Source organism: Tinamus guttatus, unplaced genomic scaffold, assembly GCF_059628265.1.
Source record: "Tinamus guttatus ecotype Peru unplaced genomic scaffold, ASM5962826v1 Tinamus_guttatus_pri_ptg000198l, whole genome shotgun sequence".
NCBI lineage: Eukaryota > Metazoa > Chordata > Aves > Tinamiformes > Tinamidae > Tinamus > Tinamus guttatus.
The window spans coordinates 758,080-772,171 of record NW_028288732.1 but is presented as its reverse complement, the minus strand read 5'-3'; the positions used below and the strand labels follow the sequence as shown (position 1 = coordinate 772,171).

The 14,092-nt window shown below is 45.4% G+C and overlaps 1 protein-coding gene across 1 annotated transcript; it reads right to left on the bottom strand.

The window, feature by feature from the left end:
- Positions 1-1,482: 1,482 nt before the first annotated feature.
- LAMP3 (lysosome associated membrane protein 3) lies at positions 1,483-12,994 on the bottom strand. Its single transcript, XM_010213937.2, has 6 exons — positions 12,922-12,994; positions 9,255-10,039; positions 8,616-8,738; positions 5,219-5,270; positions 4,317-4,484; positions 1,483-1,968 (listed from the first exon to the last, which is right to left on the bottom strand). The coding sequence occupies exons 1-6, from the start codon at positions 12,965-12,967 to the stop codon at positions 1,829-1,831; spliced, it is 1,314 nt and encodes a 437-aa protein (XP_010212239.2). The 5' UTR covers positions 12,968-12,994; the 3' UTR covers positions 1,483-1,828.
- Between the last annotated feature and the right edge of the window lie 1,098 nt (positions 12,995-14,092).

Here is a 14,092-nt window from a genome sequence, read left to right as displayed (position 1 = left end):
TGATGCAGTGAGCATGTGAACCAGGACTTGGCTGCGGATGAGAAAGATGTCTAGCGATCCCTGCTCAGGAAGCTTAGGGTCAGTTCGTGCGCTGTGCTGAGCCTTTTAGACAGTACAAAATGTTTGATATTACTGTGTCCACGTGGAACGGTTTCAGACAGTAACTAATTAGGATTAGTTACTAGTCTGGTTATTAGTCTAGTAACCAGACAGTAACTCTTCAGCATTATGTACATGTATTAGAGCTGCGTGTGTAGGCTCATTTTGAATGGAAGCTCTTCCATAGATTTCTTACTGTTCACCTTATCTGTTACAGTGTTAAGAAAAGGTGAGTCTAAGAATCTTCTCTATAAACAACAGATGAATAGTATTAAAGCTGTTCATATAGTATTAAAGCCTTCTTTTTTACACATAACTCAAAAGCGACTCAAAGCTTCACTTCATCTGACAGGCAGAAGCTGACATTTTTCTTTCCACTAAAGGTTTCATTAGAACAACACAAGCAACAGGCTCAAAACTCCCCAAACTTTTTCTGAAAGCAGATAGAAACTTCTGGTAACCATGTGGTTTTCACATGAGACGAACCTTAACAGGAAAATCACCCTGAGAACTAGAGTGAGGCAGTAAACTATAGGCAGGGGGCTACATGCCCGTTTCTGGGGGGAAGAAGAAGAGTGAAAATAAACTGGATAAAATGCACTGAAGTTAACACTGCTAGAGCCTTTTACAAAATAATCTTTGAAATGTCAAAGCATTCAGATTGCTTCATCTGTATTGGAAGTTTGAAGAGTTGTTTGTCATTCAAGCAAGGTTGCTTTACCTTGCAAGCAACTGCCTCTGTTGCTAACAGCTGTTTTGGCTCTGTCTTATGTTTTCCCAAGTGTAAAAATCCAAATTGTCTGTATCTTATTTATGGGCTCCTGCAGACTCAAAGGGACCATTTCTAGAAAATGTTAATTACTTCCACAGCTACATCTTACAGCAATTATGAAACAGTATGACCATCCACTCCTATTTCCTGCTTGACACAGACCGGAATCCGCTAATAAGGCATGGAATAGAAAGATTTGTTTTCATTCCTGATTTAAGTAAGCAAATTCTAAATGGTTAAATGCAAGTAAAATATCAAAGCTACCTTTATAAATACTTAAGACAAATTAAAGCAGCAAAATAAGGACATCAGTTTTACCCAGAAAATCCAGAGTGATTCCATAGTCCTTCCTAATTGCTCCAGGTCTGTGCTGTTACTTTATGGAAATAAATGATGGGCTAGCAGTTCTATTTCATTTATTTCCACACTAAACTGAAAACACTTTATTTTTTCTTTTGTTTAATTATATTCATAGTTGTCCTGAGACTTTAGCATACACAGTGCGGCCACACGGTTTTAGCAGGGCTGTCTGTAGCTGCACATGTCTCATGTTCACCTGGAAATCATATATTACTGGACTTATCTGTTTTAGTAAGTCTGAATACCATCTGTAAGAAAACTGGTGGACTTTATTGGGGAGAGTCATGGTTAAGCTTGAAGCTATTTTTAGGCATCTAGCCTAGGTAGCCTGATTTGCCTCCTTTATTGGTAATATGAGAAATTTAGGCTCCTAACCTTGGTCCTCTGAACTACATCTAAATTTGAAGTATAGCCTAAGGTAGTTGGTGCGTCCTCCCCTTCCCACCTTAAGGAAATCGCTCCAGAAATACTAGTTTTAAACACGTGGTATCATCCCATTTAAAAATAAGGCTTCAAGGGCGGTGAGATTAGTAGGTAAATGCAAAAACTCCTGCAACTTCTCTGCTTGCGATGCACATTTGGAAGTACAAAGGCAACTCAGATGCGTTCATATCCTCTATTAGGCTTTCTTCTGGAAATCACAAATGTGACGAGCACAATGACAAATAATCCCAGGATACTCAGGCCTACTGCGATGGGAACCGCTTTGCTGTTTCTATCAAGATAACATTCTTCCTCTGCAAGAAAAATGAGATGACAGAAAGTGTTATAGCGGATCACTATTCCCCTAGACTATTCATCCATATTCTAGACAAGCTAGCAAACACAAAGCAGAAGTTCCCAAAACCCTTCTTTTTCCTGGATTGCTTAATATGTTTTTACCTGTGATGAATCCTGTCTCAGGAAAACAACACTTGCCTCCTTGGAAATAGCTGCATACTTCACTAGAGAATTTCTCTGCTCTGTCATGTCCACAGGCAACTGTTTTTCCATCAGCGTCTCTGCTTACACAGTAGGAGACTTTTTGGCTCATGCCAGATGTGGAGCATCACACTACAAAGTACAAGTCTAAATATTAGCAGGACACATCCTGTATGGACAAAGCATGCTGCTGTGTGGTATCTAATTGCTTCTGTGTGGTAAAAAGGATCAGGCCAGAGAGGGAGCCCGTAACTTCACACATCATTACCACAGCAATGTTCATAGTTAAGTCTGTATTTCCTATGAAAAATCAAGTTCCAATTCCTCTCCCTGTTTAATTCAGAATATACATGGATAACTGTTCCTGATTTGGAACACGACGAGCTTAGGAAAACGGAGACCTTGAGTGCCATCCAGGGAGCTGATTTAATAGTATTCATGTGATTTTATCCTCACTTCCTCAGCCAGTCCCTACCCAAACCGTTCTTCAAATCATCTTCTAACTAGTTGCCAACTCATGAATTTAGAAAAGAACTTCCAGATTCAGGTAAACAGGTGCCTTACCTATGGAAGGAGGGTACCATTTGGATCGCTGACATAAGTGGAATATTTACCCAGGCAGCAATGGCAGGAATGGTCTTACATTCACAGTGTATTAGGTGTAGCTTGGGAATGAGGGCAAGGTCTTTGATGGGTCACTAATATGTTATTCCACAACTGGTTCAGACCTACCTCCTCCACCTGGTTTATAGGAATGCCCACGAATTTCCTGGGGCTCCAGGGAAAGAAAGATGTCTAACATGATGCTTTGAGTGGCGTCTTGGTAGGGTAACCTGGACCCCAAACATACCCCATCGCAGCAGTGAATCTAACTTACATCCAACGCATCCCCCCATCCCTTCCATTCCCTGTGCATATTCCATGGCAGATTTTGACAGCTCCAAGAAAAAAAGCCTCTGTCGTTAGTGTCTGGTGACCATGCTGGGACACACTATAGCTTAGCTTGTGCTTCCCACAGATGGGAATCTACAGCAACCGTGGTGGTTGGCCTGGGGAATGTCCATGTCCATGACATCGTATCATAACCCCAGAGCTTCCACACTGCTCTCCCCATAATCAGATCCTCTTCTCTTTTTATCCAGCTCGTGATCCTGATTCATTGTGATGCACTGACAGACGTAGCCTTCTGCTAGTTCTGTGTTTTAAAGGCTTAGATTGGTAAAAGTAAGGTGTTATTAAAGAAATGAGCTGAAAAGTATCTGCACTTGAATACTGCAAAAGCTGGAGCTGCTTGAATTGTCAGGTTTGCTTTAATGCAACCATAGGCTATCAACGCTGGCAGCTGGTTCTTATGTAATGGACTGCAGTTCAGAGGACACTTTTGCAGCTTTCCAGACTCCCACAGGCCATTCTTTCTTGATGCAATTCTCCTGAAGTCTATACAGGACTGTAGGGAACTTGAAACCACTGGGGTTTTTCTTTTCCTTCCCCCTTTAAAAGATAAGCAAATCTGGAACAAAAGAAGTGAAACTACGCCTCAAGAAACCTAAGGGGAGGAGGCCAGAAATGTGCTGATTTTACAGAGCAATTCCTTCAATGGGGATTTTGCCCTTCAGAATCTGCATATGCAACAGATATGCATAACACTTTCATAACTGCTTCATGGCCATTGGGGAATTCTTGCAGAAGCAGTGAATGCTTTCACAGTCCTTTGATTAAGAGCAAAGCTAATTTAATTTTGGATGTGGTATCGATTAGCAGACACTAGCCTGACCTTGAAGAGAGAGACTGTCTTCCTAAGCTGTGTCTCTGCCAGAGGTGAGGCCATAACAAAATTAATTCTGAACCGAGGGAGCTGCTTTGCAAGCATTCACAAGTATTCTTTATTAATTGGCAGTTTTGCTGTTACAGCTGTGGGACGTTGTGGGTATCGAGAACTTTTTAAAGTAGCCAAGATCTGACTACACTGAGAGCAGAGACTTTGAGCTGAGCTGTACGTGTTATGTGTTATGTGTTGGAGGAAGCCAGTGCAGCGGTGGGGAACCCACCTGTGCCTGCTCTGGGAGAAAACAGGGAGGGAGGAATAAAATGGAGCCAAGTAGAGCTTGCCTTAGGCTCCCCATTTAGATCTCCGGAGGGTGGGCAAGACTTCCTTTCTACGTACCTTTTCCAAACTGGTTCCCGACAATACCGAAGGCCTGCAGCTGCATGTTCACAGTGAGCAGCTGGAAGTTCTTCTCCAAGCTGAACACTTGCTTGCTGGCACATTTAAAGGAATTCCCCAGCTTTGTTGTAAACATCTGCTCTTGTATGGTTGCATAGTAGAGCATGCCTGGAGGCCATAAAACAGGAGTGATAAACAGGAATCCGCACTAACTCTGTTGAAATCAAAATCTTTCTGAGATAAAACAGGATGCCTGAGTGCTTTGTCAGAGTAGCAGTGGTAGCTATAACTAAAGCATGGACAGTTTTTCCCACAATGTATCAGTTACATTTCTCCCCTGTAAAAAAAATTGTTTTAATTACTGAGGGGCAAGTTGGCAAAGATTGAAGATTGGGTTTGAAAAAGGGGGAAAAAAAGGCAAGATGCTTCTCCAAATTGCATTTTAACAACTTAAGTCAGCAAGGGAGGGTTAGGTTTCTCCCAGGAACAGACGCTTAGGATTCCATCACCGCTAACTCTAGCCAAAACAGAGGAACGATACATGTCATGGGAATTTGACATTTTTGGCCCTTGTTGTTTTATGTATTAAATATATATTTAAACATATATCAGTGTCACAGAATTTTATGAAAAATTTGGCTCAAGTTCTGTTTCTATCAGTGGAAGATAGCTGAAGCATGACTAGATCTTGTAGCCTGGGCCTTGGACACATAGCATCCTTTGGAAGTGGAATGAATGGCATGGTGAAAGCTTGATAAAATAACAAAATTTGCAAAATTCAATGTTTTAAGATATGAAAGCCTATCAGAGTGAAACAGTCTGTAGTCAGAGAAGGAAATCTCGTAATAAGAATAGGCTGATACGAAATGAACACTGTGAACATTAAATGTAAAATCACTGACCTTCAGACTGTAAGCTGGCCTCAATTACACTGACGTAGTATGTTCGCGCTTTCTGCAAAAGAAGATTTATCTTTATTCCTTCTTCATCCTCGGATTTGTGAAAAGACAGTTCACCACAGCAAAATGGTCACAAAGAGCTTCTCAGAAGCTGTATTCACCTTTGAGAACCAATTTTTGAATGCATTACTTCTTTAAAATCACTCCGTCTAGCAGGTTTACATCACTCCATCTAACACGTTATAGCTGGTGTAATGCAGCTATCTTGTGTCCATCACAGTTGCGTTTAACTGGACTGCAGTTAGTGACACTTGTGGTAATACTGTGACACTTGCACTAACCTAAAGTAGGAGGGAGTTAACTTGTGCAAGGTATAACATTCCAATATTTGCTTAACTGGTATGTAATAAGGGCATTTTATTTGTGTTGACCTGTCTGCTATTGAAGCCCCTGTAGTGCTCTCTTAGGGATCTTGCACTGAATTTATCAGTGCTGACCTGCAGTCCGACTGCTTGCAGAACCTACCTGATGCCCTTAAAAGTGCTCAGGGCTCTCTGCACTGCAGTGCAGCTTATGCCTGGGCACTCTTCACATGAGCAACAGCTGTAAGTCAGCAACTGCAACAAGCAGCAGTGGTCTGGCCTCTCTTTCACAATTCATCATCGTTTGGAGCTGGGAGATGTCAGCAGCAAGCTGAGAGCTCTTCTCTCCATGCTCATACTGCTCGTTTTCTATTTTGTCTACCCACAGCAGTCAATACAAATGAGGAATCAGCAACCTCGCTGTTTCTGTAGAGCAGCGAAATGCTCCCACTGCTGACACCATCAGTGCTGGCCTAGTTTCATATTGCCTACAGACTGCTGACTTGGAAAACACCTGGTAAAACAACACCACAGAGCAAAATTTCCAGTGTCTTGCCTGAATCTGCTGTAAACCCTGGTGCAATCTGATTGCCGTCCCGTTGGGACCGTCACAAAGGGAGAGCCAACATTAAGGGCTTTTCCAGGGAGCAAAGTTGGAGTTATAACAAGAGCCTTGATGTAGCAGCCTGACTATTGATGTTGATCCTCGTTATGAGCACGCAGGGACTGGTGAGCGTAGTTAATGGATAGATGACAGCTGATGTGAATATCTCTTGTGTGCCCATTTTTAATATCATGTGGGAGAGTTTTAAAGCTGGTAGATTTGATTGGGCTTGGCAGAAAAGTTGTAAAATACCAACTCAAAGAGAGGAAAGAAGAAATACACCAGAAAAGAAGGTCTCAGCACTCTCCTTAGTCAAATAGGTCAAATACTATCAGTTTTTGGCAGTTTGGGCACAGTTAACCACTTCACTTGGGGAAAACACCTGTTCCTACTTCACATAGTGAGGTTGGTTACAAGACGTTCTCTTTTCAAGTTCCTTGCAGCAGGCTCCTGGAAGGGAACTCGCTGAACCAGGACCTGCCTCCCGCTCCGCAGCCCCGGGCCTTGATCCCGCTCCGCTTTCCCTGACGGAAACGAGAAGTGTCAACACTGCAGCTCATGGAGCACCCCTGGGTCAAAGCCAGCGGTGTAGGAGTTAGAGAGGCTGCAAGGGCTAAATGCATCAGGAACAGCAGCAAAAAGATTTCTTATTAACTTGTATTTCAAAGAACTCTTAAGCCAAGCCCTGATATTCTCATGAGTCTTATCTTTAAGTGAAGGGCGGATTGTCTAATGCTGTGCCAGTAGGCACCTTTTTCGGGACAAGGGAGATCAAGTACCTCCTAAGGATTCCTCTCACTCTCCTTAGCACTGCTAGGAGCTAGTACTTTTATGGGTACTTAAATCACGAGATTCTTTTTTAAGTATCCTTATAGCTAAAAATGCTACTCTTGTGAGCAGCATACGTTTAAAGCAAACACTCACAGTTTGAAACAATTCTTTGTTTTAAAATAGCTCCTTGATTTTTTGCCTCTTTTCCTCTGTGGCTTTTAAAAATCTTTCTGCCATAAACTGCAAATGAGATGATTGAAATCTATTATGTACTTAAGCATTAATAAACCAAAAATTCAGGTGAACTATAATTTGCTGTTGCCTCTAGGACTTTCTATGGATGTAGGTCAAATTATGCTATCTGAGAGCCTCATGAACTGTGAATTAACCACTTGTGTTTTCCCTAATTGTCACTAATTGGGTTCCAGCTTGCCATGCCATGATCAGTGGGGGAAACACAGGAGTTTCCTCTTCTGGAAGAGCTTGGAACCAGGCTCTAAAATTGCCATTTTAGCTTGATTAACTGAAAGACGTGGATCAGCAGCGGCCTTAATTTGTGTTAGGCTGTGTCAGAGCTTGATAGGACCGAGCACTGTCATGTTGCTCCCACCCCTTAACTCTGTATAATTATATTATATAATTGTAATATTATACGATCCTATAAGCCCACAATGGCTTATGTTAAAGCCCAGTCCACATGCATTGCAGTCTCATCAGGAAATGTGGGGTCAACAGGCACAACATCAAAAATAAAAATCCTATTCCCACTATGAAAGCACAACCTTCTCTTCAGCTCAAGTTTCTGTGTGTATTTGAGTTTCCCTGCTCCAGTGCATTTTAAGGGTATTTACCCTCGGTTTTGCTGTTGTTCAACTGTTTGAGTTTTTCCACTCTGACGTTAGGCAAACTGCTTCCTTCAGTGGTGAATTCACTCCTAAGCACTTCCACGTGCACAGATGGCCCTTCAGGCTTAACAGCTAGGTCTGCTTTCCACCTGGGCAGAACTGTGTGACCTGGGATCTGCGGGAGCAGATGAGTATCCGCATGCTCATACGGGCAGTCCCCGAGACACAGTTTCATAACAGCAACTTGAGGGCATGAGTCAGAGGTGCCGGCACACACACCTTGATCCTGAGCAGGTTCTCCAGGCTGCCAAACTCCCTCTATCCCGCTCCAGTCCAAATGGCAGACCTAGACTTTCCTCCCACCCCATCTTTACCTATGTAAAAATCAGATCCACTTTTTCCAGAGGGACTATTTATAGACCTTGTGTATCTTGATTGCTAGCTGTAAATAGGCTCTTCCTTAGCACTTTCTGTGAAAGGATTTCGAGGCACTTACCCTCAATTAAACAGAAGAACCTTTCAAAATTCGACATTCAGTAGACAAGATCTGGTTTAACTTTGAAGCTAGACCTGCTTTGAGCAGGGATTGGACCAGACAACCTCCAAAAGTCTCTCACGACCTAAATTAATCCATCGTGATATGATAGCAGTTCCTTGGAAAGAGTAAGAATAATAATATCTCATATCCATGTGGAAAACTATCCTAGAGATAGATGAAATGGCTTTTCCTGCAGCCATTCACCCAGGAATGTATCAGAAGCAGCCTGAGTTCAGCTCCCCAAACCTAAACACTCCTTCCCTCTGAATGCGCCATTTACCTTTACAAAGACAAAGTTTATAAAGCCGCCACTGAAAGTTATGTTCAGAGCAGACTGCCGCGTCCCACAGCTTCCAGATGTTTGTGTCTTGTTGGGATTGATGTTCACATACTCCAGCTGTTTCTGTGGAGGGAAAAAGACTTTGCAGAGCTGCTTATGGAGAGGAAAGGGGAAAGATCAATAAGAAACACAGAGACATTCATAGCTTTTACCTTAATTGTATAATAAAAATCTCCCCGTGGGATTCCCAAAGCATGGGTGAGGTTGGGAATAATGCTCTCTGCCTGTCTTTGGGCAGTGTGAGGGATGTGAATTGCTTCCATCAGCATTAGATACTCAACCCATTTAAGAACTATTCAGGCTCCAGGCAAGAGTGTTTGGGTTTATAATGGGGATGGCTGAAGAGGTATCTCAGCTGTGCTGTGAAATAAAAAAGCACCCCGATGTCTCACTGCCACCATTCCAACCCGAACTCCAGCAGCTGAGACTCTGTGGCGTGCAAAAGGCCTGAGATTGTTAGCAAACAAGTCATTTTTTGTGGTACAAGCTAGCTTCTGGAAATTGCTTTACAAGGATAGAACTAACACCAGCTTATGAAAAGCTATGGCAAGGTTCAGCCTTGTCATGTTGTCATCTCACCTTCTGGATATTTTGAGCCATCAGCTGCAAACCCATCACTGCTCTGATGCAGGTCGTGCTTCCATTGCGAACAGCGTAGGTGCCCGTGGGGATGGCAGAGGGCTGGGGGGCAGGAGTGGGTCTCACCGTCGTTGTAGTAGACGGGATGGTTGTTTGGTTCCTTGGGCGAACAGTTGTCGTGGTGGCCACGGCTGTGGTTGTTGCAGTTTGGGGAGCTGTCGTTTGATTAGTTGTCCCTTGGGTGGTCTTTACTGTTGTCTTTTTGGTGGTTGTAGTAGTAATGACAATGGCTGTTTGGTTCTTTGTCTGCATAGGCGCTCCGGTTGTGTTTGCAGCTACCCCAGCAGTTGCTGAGCTCTCATTTGTCACGGCTCGGGTGGTTGTGCACAGAAGGTGTACGGTCCTGTTGGTCGCTGCGGGTGCTTCTGTCCCACCTGCACCGTTTGAAGAGGGACTGGCTGCGGCTGTGTCCCCGGCCCCGGTGGTGGCGAACCCCGCTGGAGCCGCCTGCTCCCTCACACACGTGGTGGTTGCCGCCGCCTGGGCTGTTGTCTGAGGCGGTTGCGCTGTAACTGGAGACCGACTTGCTGCCTGCACAGTTGTTCTGCGGCTGATGGGTGTCGTTTTAAGAGAGCTCGTGCTGCTAACATGAAACGTGGTGTCTCCACGAGTTGAAGAACGATAAAGGGAAGGGGGCTGAGCAGAAGTATCTGTCTGTTTGAAGGATGTGGTTAGTGAAGACGTTTTGACACCCTGGGTCACTTCAGCACAGCAAGAGGAAAATGCTGTAAAGAAATGGATAGGTCAGTAGTCTGGTAACCTTCACCGTCCAGAATTTCTGTTGATACCCTCAAAATAACCGCACGGATTTTGCTATCAGGTCGTAACAGGAGATGTGCCATGGGCCAGGCCTTGGCTTCTCCCTGCTCCCCTCGTCTCCATAGCTCCGAGTAGGCAGCTCCCGTGGCCTCACGTCCTGGTTCCCAGTGCCCAGGTTTTACAGGGATAAGGAGCACAGGGAGATCTGCTGTGGGCAAAGGGCTAACGGAGAGGCCTCGCAGGCCTGGCTGGAGCAGAGGAGGGGCGGCTGGTTACTCCGATAAAGCTTGGGGAAAGGAAACATTTTTGGTACGTGAAGGAAGGGGGGTAATGTAAACACCTCGCAATGATTCAGAGCAGTCTGGGAGACCGGGAGATTCCGGATTTTATCTGTGGGGATGTTGCAGCCACAGCAGCTTGAGCGCTCGGTGCTTCCCTTCAGGAGATACCCAAAGGGGTGCTCCAAACTAGGAAAGACCAGGCCTTTCCGAGACACTCCTTCAGAAAGGAGAAACGAGTTTCAGGGTAAACATTCAGTAGCTTTTTGGACCACATCTAAAAATAGCCCTTCCATCTTATAACATTTACAGAAGTGCATCTCTTTGCAGAACTGGTGGCAAAAGAAAATATCTGGCCCCTAAATGTGAATAACAAAGTGAAAAAAAAAAAACTATGAAAACCTACATAGTAAAATAGATAAAAGTCACAGCTCTTTCACACATCTTAGATTGTGAATATGTAACAAGACCCTGTGAAAACAAAGTCAAGACAAAAGAAATCATAGATCACTAACATATGTGGGTTCCTTGATGTGCATGAAGCCTAAGATGTAGTTAAGTGTTTCAGTGCCTAGATTAGCTGGAGAACAGAAATGAATTCTCTAGTTTGGAGACAGAAGGGATCCAATAGCCCAAGGTGATTTATGTACCTGGCAGTGTAGCTTTACAGTGTGTTTGTCTGCTCAACATCCTGGCTGCAAAGTTTATTCTAAGCTGGCTCTCTCAAGGAGGTTCTTCAGGAATCAATACCAATGTTTTGGGGCAGGCAGGTTGCCAAGATTCAGATTTTAGGATGAATTAAGGCCAGAGGCAATTCAGAGTGGATGGGGCTGGAATCTCACAAACTTATCTTATTTTCATTTAATTAATTATTTTTTGCTCAGCATGAACAAAAATCTGCAACAAAAGTTGAGTTACAGCATGTCTCCATTTTAGGATGCATATTTACAAAATCAGAATAAAACTCGATTGGTTTTGAATCAGATTCACGAAAACTGAAATGGGGAGAGGAGATGTATGGAACTGAACACAGGCCACGATTACCCCTCACCGATCGTATGCGAGAGAAGTGTAGAAAGGGAGATGTACCCTCCATATTCCTAAATTTTCCTGGTTTTCATCTGCTTGGGCATGTAACACCCGATTCTCTGAGGAGGGGACAGGACAGGTCAGACCTGGTGCCGGGGCAGCAATCTGGAGTGGGAAGTGTCCACGCTCCGTGCCCCCATTTCCCTGCGAGCACCTAAGCTCGCAGTGCTGGAGCTGCTGAGGGAATTAACCCCTTGCTGGGGAAATTCTACCCCCCTGGCATCTAACTCACATGGCTCAACAGGCTGGTGCTCGGTTCTGCTTTATGCTGCACAGAGGAAATACCCATGTTTATTTTTCGGTTGCCTTTTTGTAATGGTTACACAAAAACCCACCCCATTTCCTGCCACCCATGGGGAAATTCTCACCGACTCCGGCCGCTTGGGCTGAAAGAGATTTTTGACCTGAGATGGTGCCCTCAGGCACAGGAATTGTTTCTTAAGCCTCAATTCACCAGGCCCTTATCCCTTAAACTCTCAATATTTGTAATTCCCCACCTGCACAGAAAGACTTCACTTGGTGGCTTTAACAAAATATTATAACAAATTACTAAAGAATGGATTAAAAAAAATGGAGAAATGGATAAAAGAATGGATAGGATGGAAAAATGGATAAAAGGATAGATTAAAAGGCAAGGAAAGAAGTCTCTCCTGGCCAAAAGTACCCTTACTGACCACTGAGTTGTTAATGTTAGTTCTCCCAGCCTTGTTTTGCTCTCCTTTTGCGTTTAGTTTTTGGGCCGCGGTAGAGGCCGTTGGATGTGAACGGGACACGGGAGAGCAGGGCAGGTGCTGCTGGAGCTGCTCGATCCCGAGTCCCTGTGCCGCATCCCTGTGCCGCTTCCCTGCTCGTTGCCTTCCTCACCACATGGATTCTGCATTGCTACAGGTGTTAAGGGTGCCGGGACCCATCCGTAACCAAACCGGCTGCACAGATTTCCCTGGAGCCACACTGAGGATCTGAGGGTGACTTCGATTGGGTGGCCTTGGAGACAAGCCCTGGCTGCCCCAGCCTTGCCCAAGGCCCAAGCCATGTTCTTGCTTTCCCGACCATGCTCTTCATCAAACAAAACACTGACTCAAGTGCTTTTTCTTTAGTTTTCCTTCTGCTTGTCTCACTTGAGATTTCAGTCAGTTCTGCTGGTCTGGGAATTATTTTTAAGAAACACAAAGCCAAAAAATCCTACTTCTAATACAATTTAGAGCTGCTTCCAGAGTTCAGCGAGCACCAAGAAAAATACAAGGAAAAACATCAGATCAAGCCTACAGCAGCCGTAATTAGATATATTTGTATCTATATTCATATCTGTATCTATATTTCCTCTTTTGCTTCTTACTGGGGGCCTCTATTAAAAGCACCCTTAACTGCTAGCAGCAAAACTGCCTCTCAAGTTGTCCCCCGTCCGGTGCTGTCCTCCCCTGAGCGCACAGACAGCCCCAGGCACAACCCGGCTGCTAGAAGGGGCTGGGAGCGTCACTCACCGCAGGCCAAGGTCAGCAGGACGCGGGGCCCCGCGCTCCTGCCCATGGTCGGCGCCCGAGCGCTGCTGCTGCTGCTGCTGCTGCCGCGGGCGACGCGGCCCGGGCATCGAGGAGCTGCCGTCACGTGGGAGGGTGGGAAGGAGGTGGAGAGAGGGGCGCAGGCGGATGCTTCTCCTCCTCTGCTGCTGCACAAAGGAAAAATGATGGTGAGAAAGGAAAGTGAAAATGGAAGGGGCTGGCGTGGGGGCGGACGGCCGCCGCCGACCGCCGCGCGCGCCTCGGCCTCGCTTGGCGCTTGCTGGAGCTGTAGCCCAGCGTGGGGTTGAGACCTGCGAATCCCTGCAGCCCCCCAGGCTGTTTTAAAAGTTACTGCTGTTAAATGAAATCCTTTATTTTACGTTAAGCAGGGAGAGGTCTGGCTGCCTCTGCAAGCAGAGCACAGCCCCGAGAAGGCCCTGGTCCCGGGGGCTGTCGGCACCGGCACTGGCTGAGCCAACCCCGCTCCAGGACGGAGTTTGTTCAAGGTGGGTCAGCCCAGGCTGGACGTCAGCATCGCATCCAAACGCACTCCCAGGCAAACAGCAAACAGCCACTTGTGCCCTTGGAATGCTCCGGATGGGAGCGTAGACAGTGTCACCCAGGGCCCGTCCGGTTCACTTGGGGGTGAGTCAGAGCGAAAGCTGAAGTTTGCAGCAACACATTCTCCTTCTAGCACGGGTGGGAACTCGTTCTCCCAGTCCTTGCAAGAGCTGGGAATGGTCCCAGAGCCTTCCCAGGGGGTCAGCACGGGGCGGGAGCAAAGTCAGCACTGGGAAATGCAAAGCAGAGCAAAACTCCTCCTAGGCAGGAGGGCCCCTTGCCTGGGGCTGCAGCATTAGCGCACCCAGTGCTGAACTGTCCGGGTGGGTGATGCTTTGTGCTGTCTAAGGAGTCCCGAGGATTCAGGAGCAGAACTAAGGGAGATGGGGAAAAAAAAAAGCACTTTGTGTCTTTGTGACATGGGTGTTGAAAATAAACATATTGGACTGAAGTGTGGATTTTTCCAGCCACGCTCATGGGCCTTTACTGACACTCGTCTGTTTGGAACAGAAAGAAAGATCACGACTTGCTGCTTCAGACACGAAAACAAAAAACACTGCGGTTGATGTTTCTTTTTTTTTTTTTTTTTTTA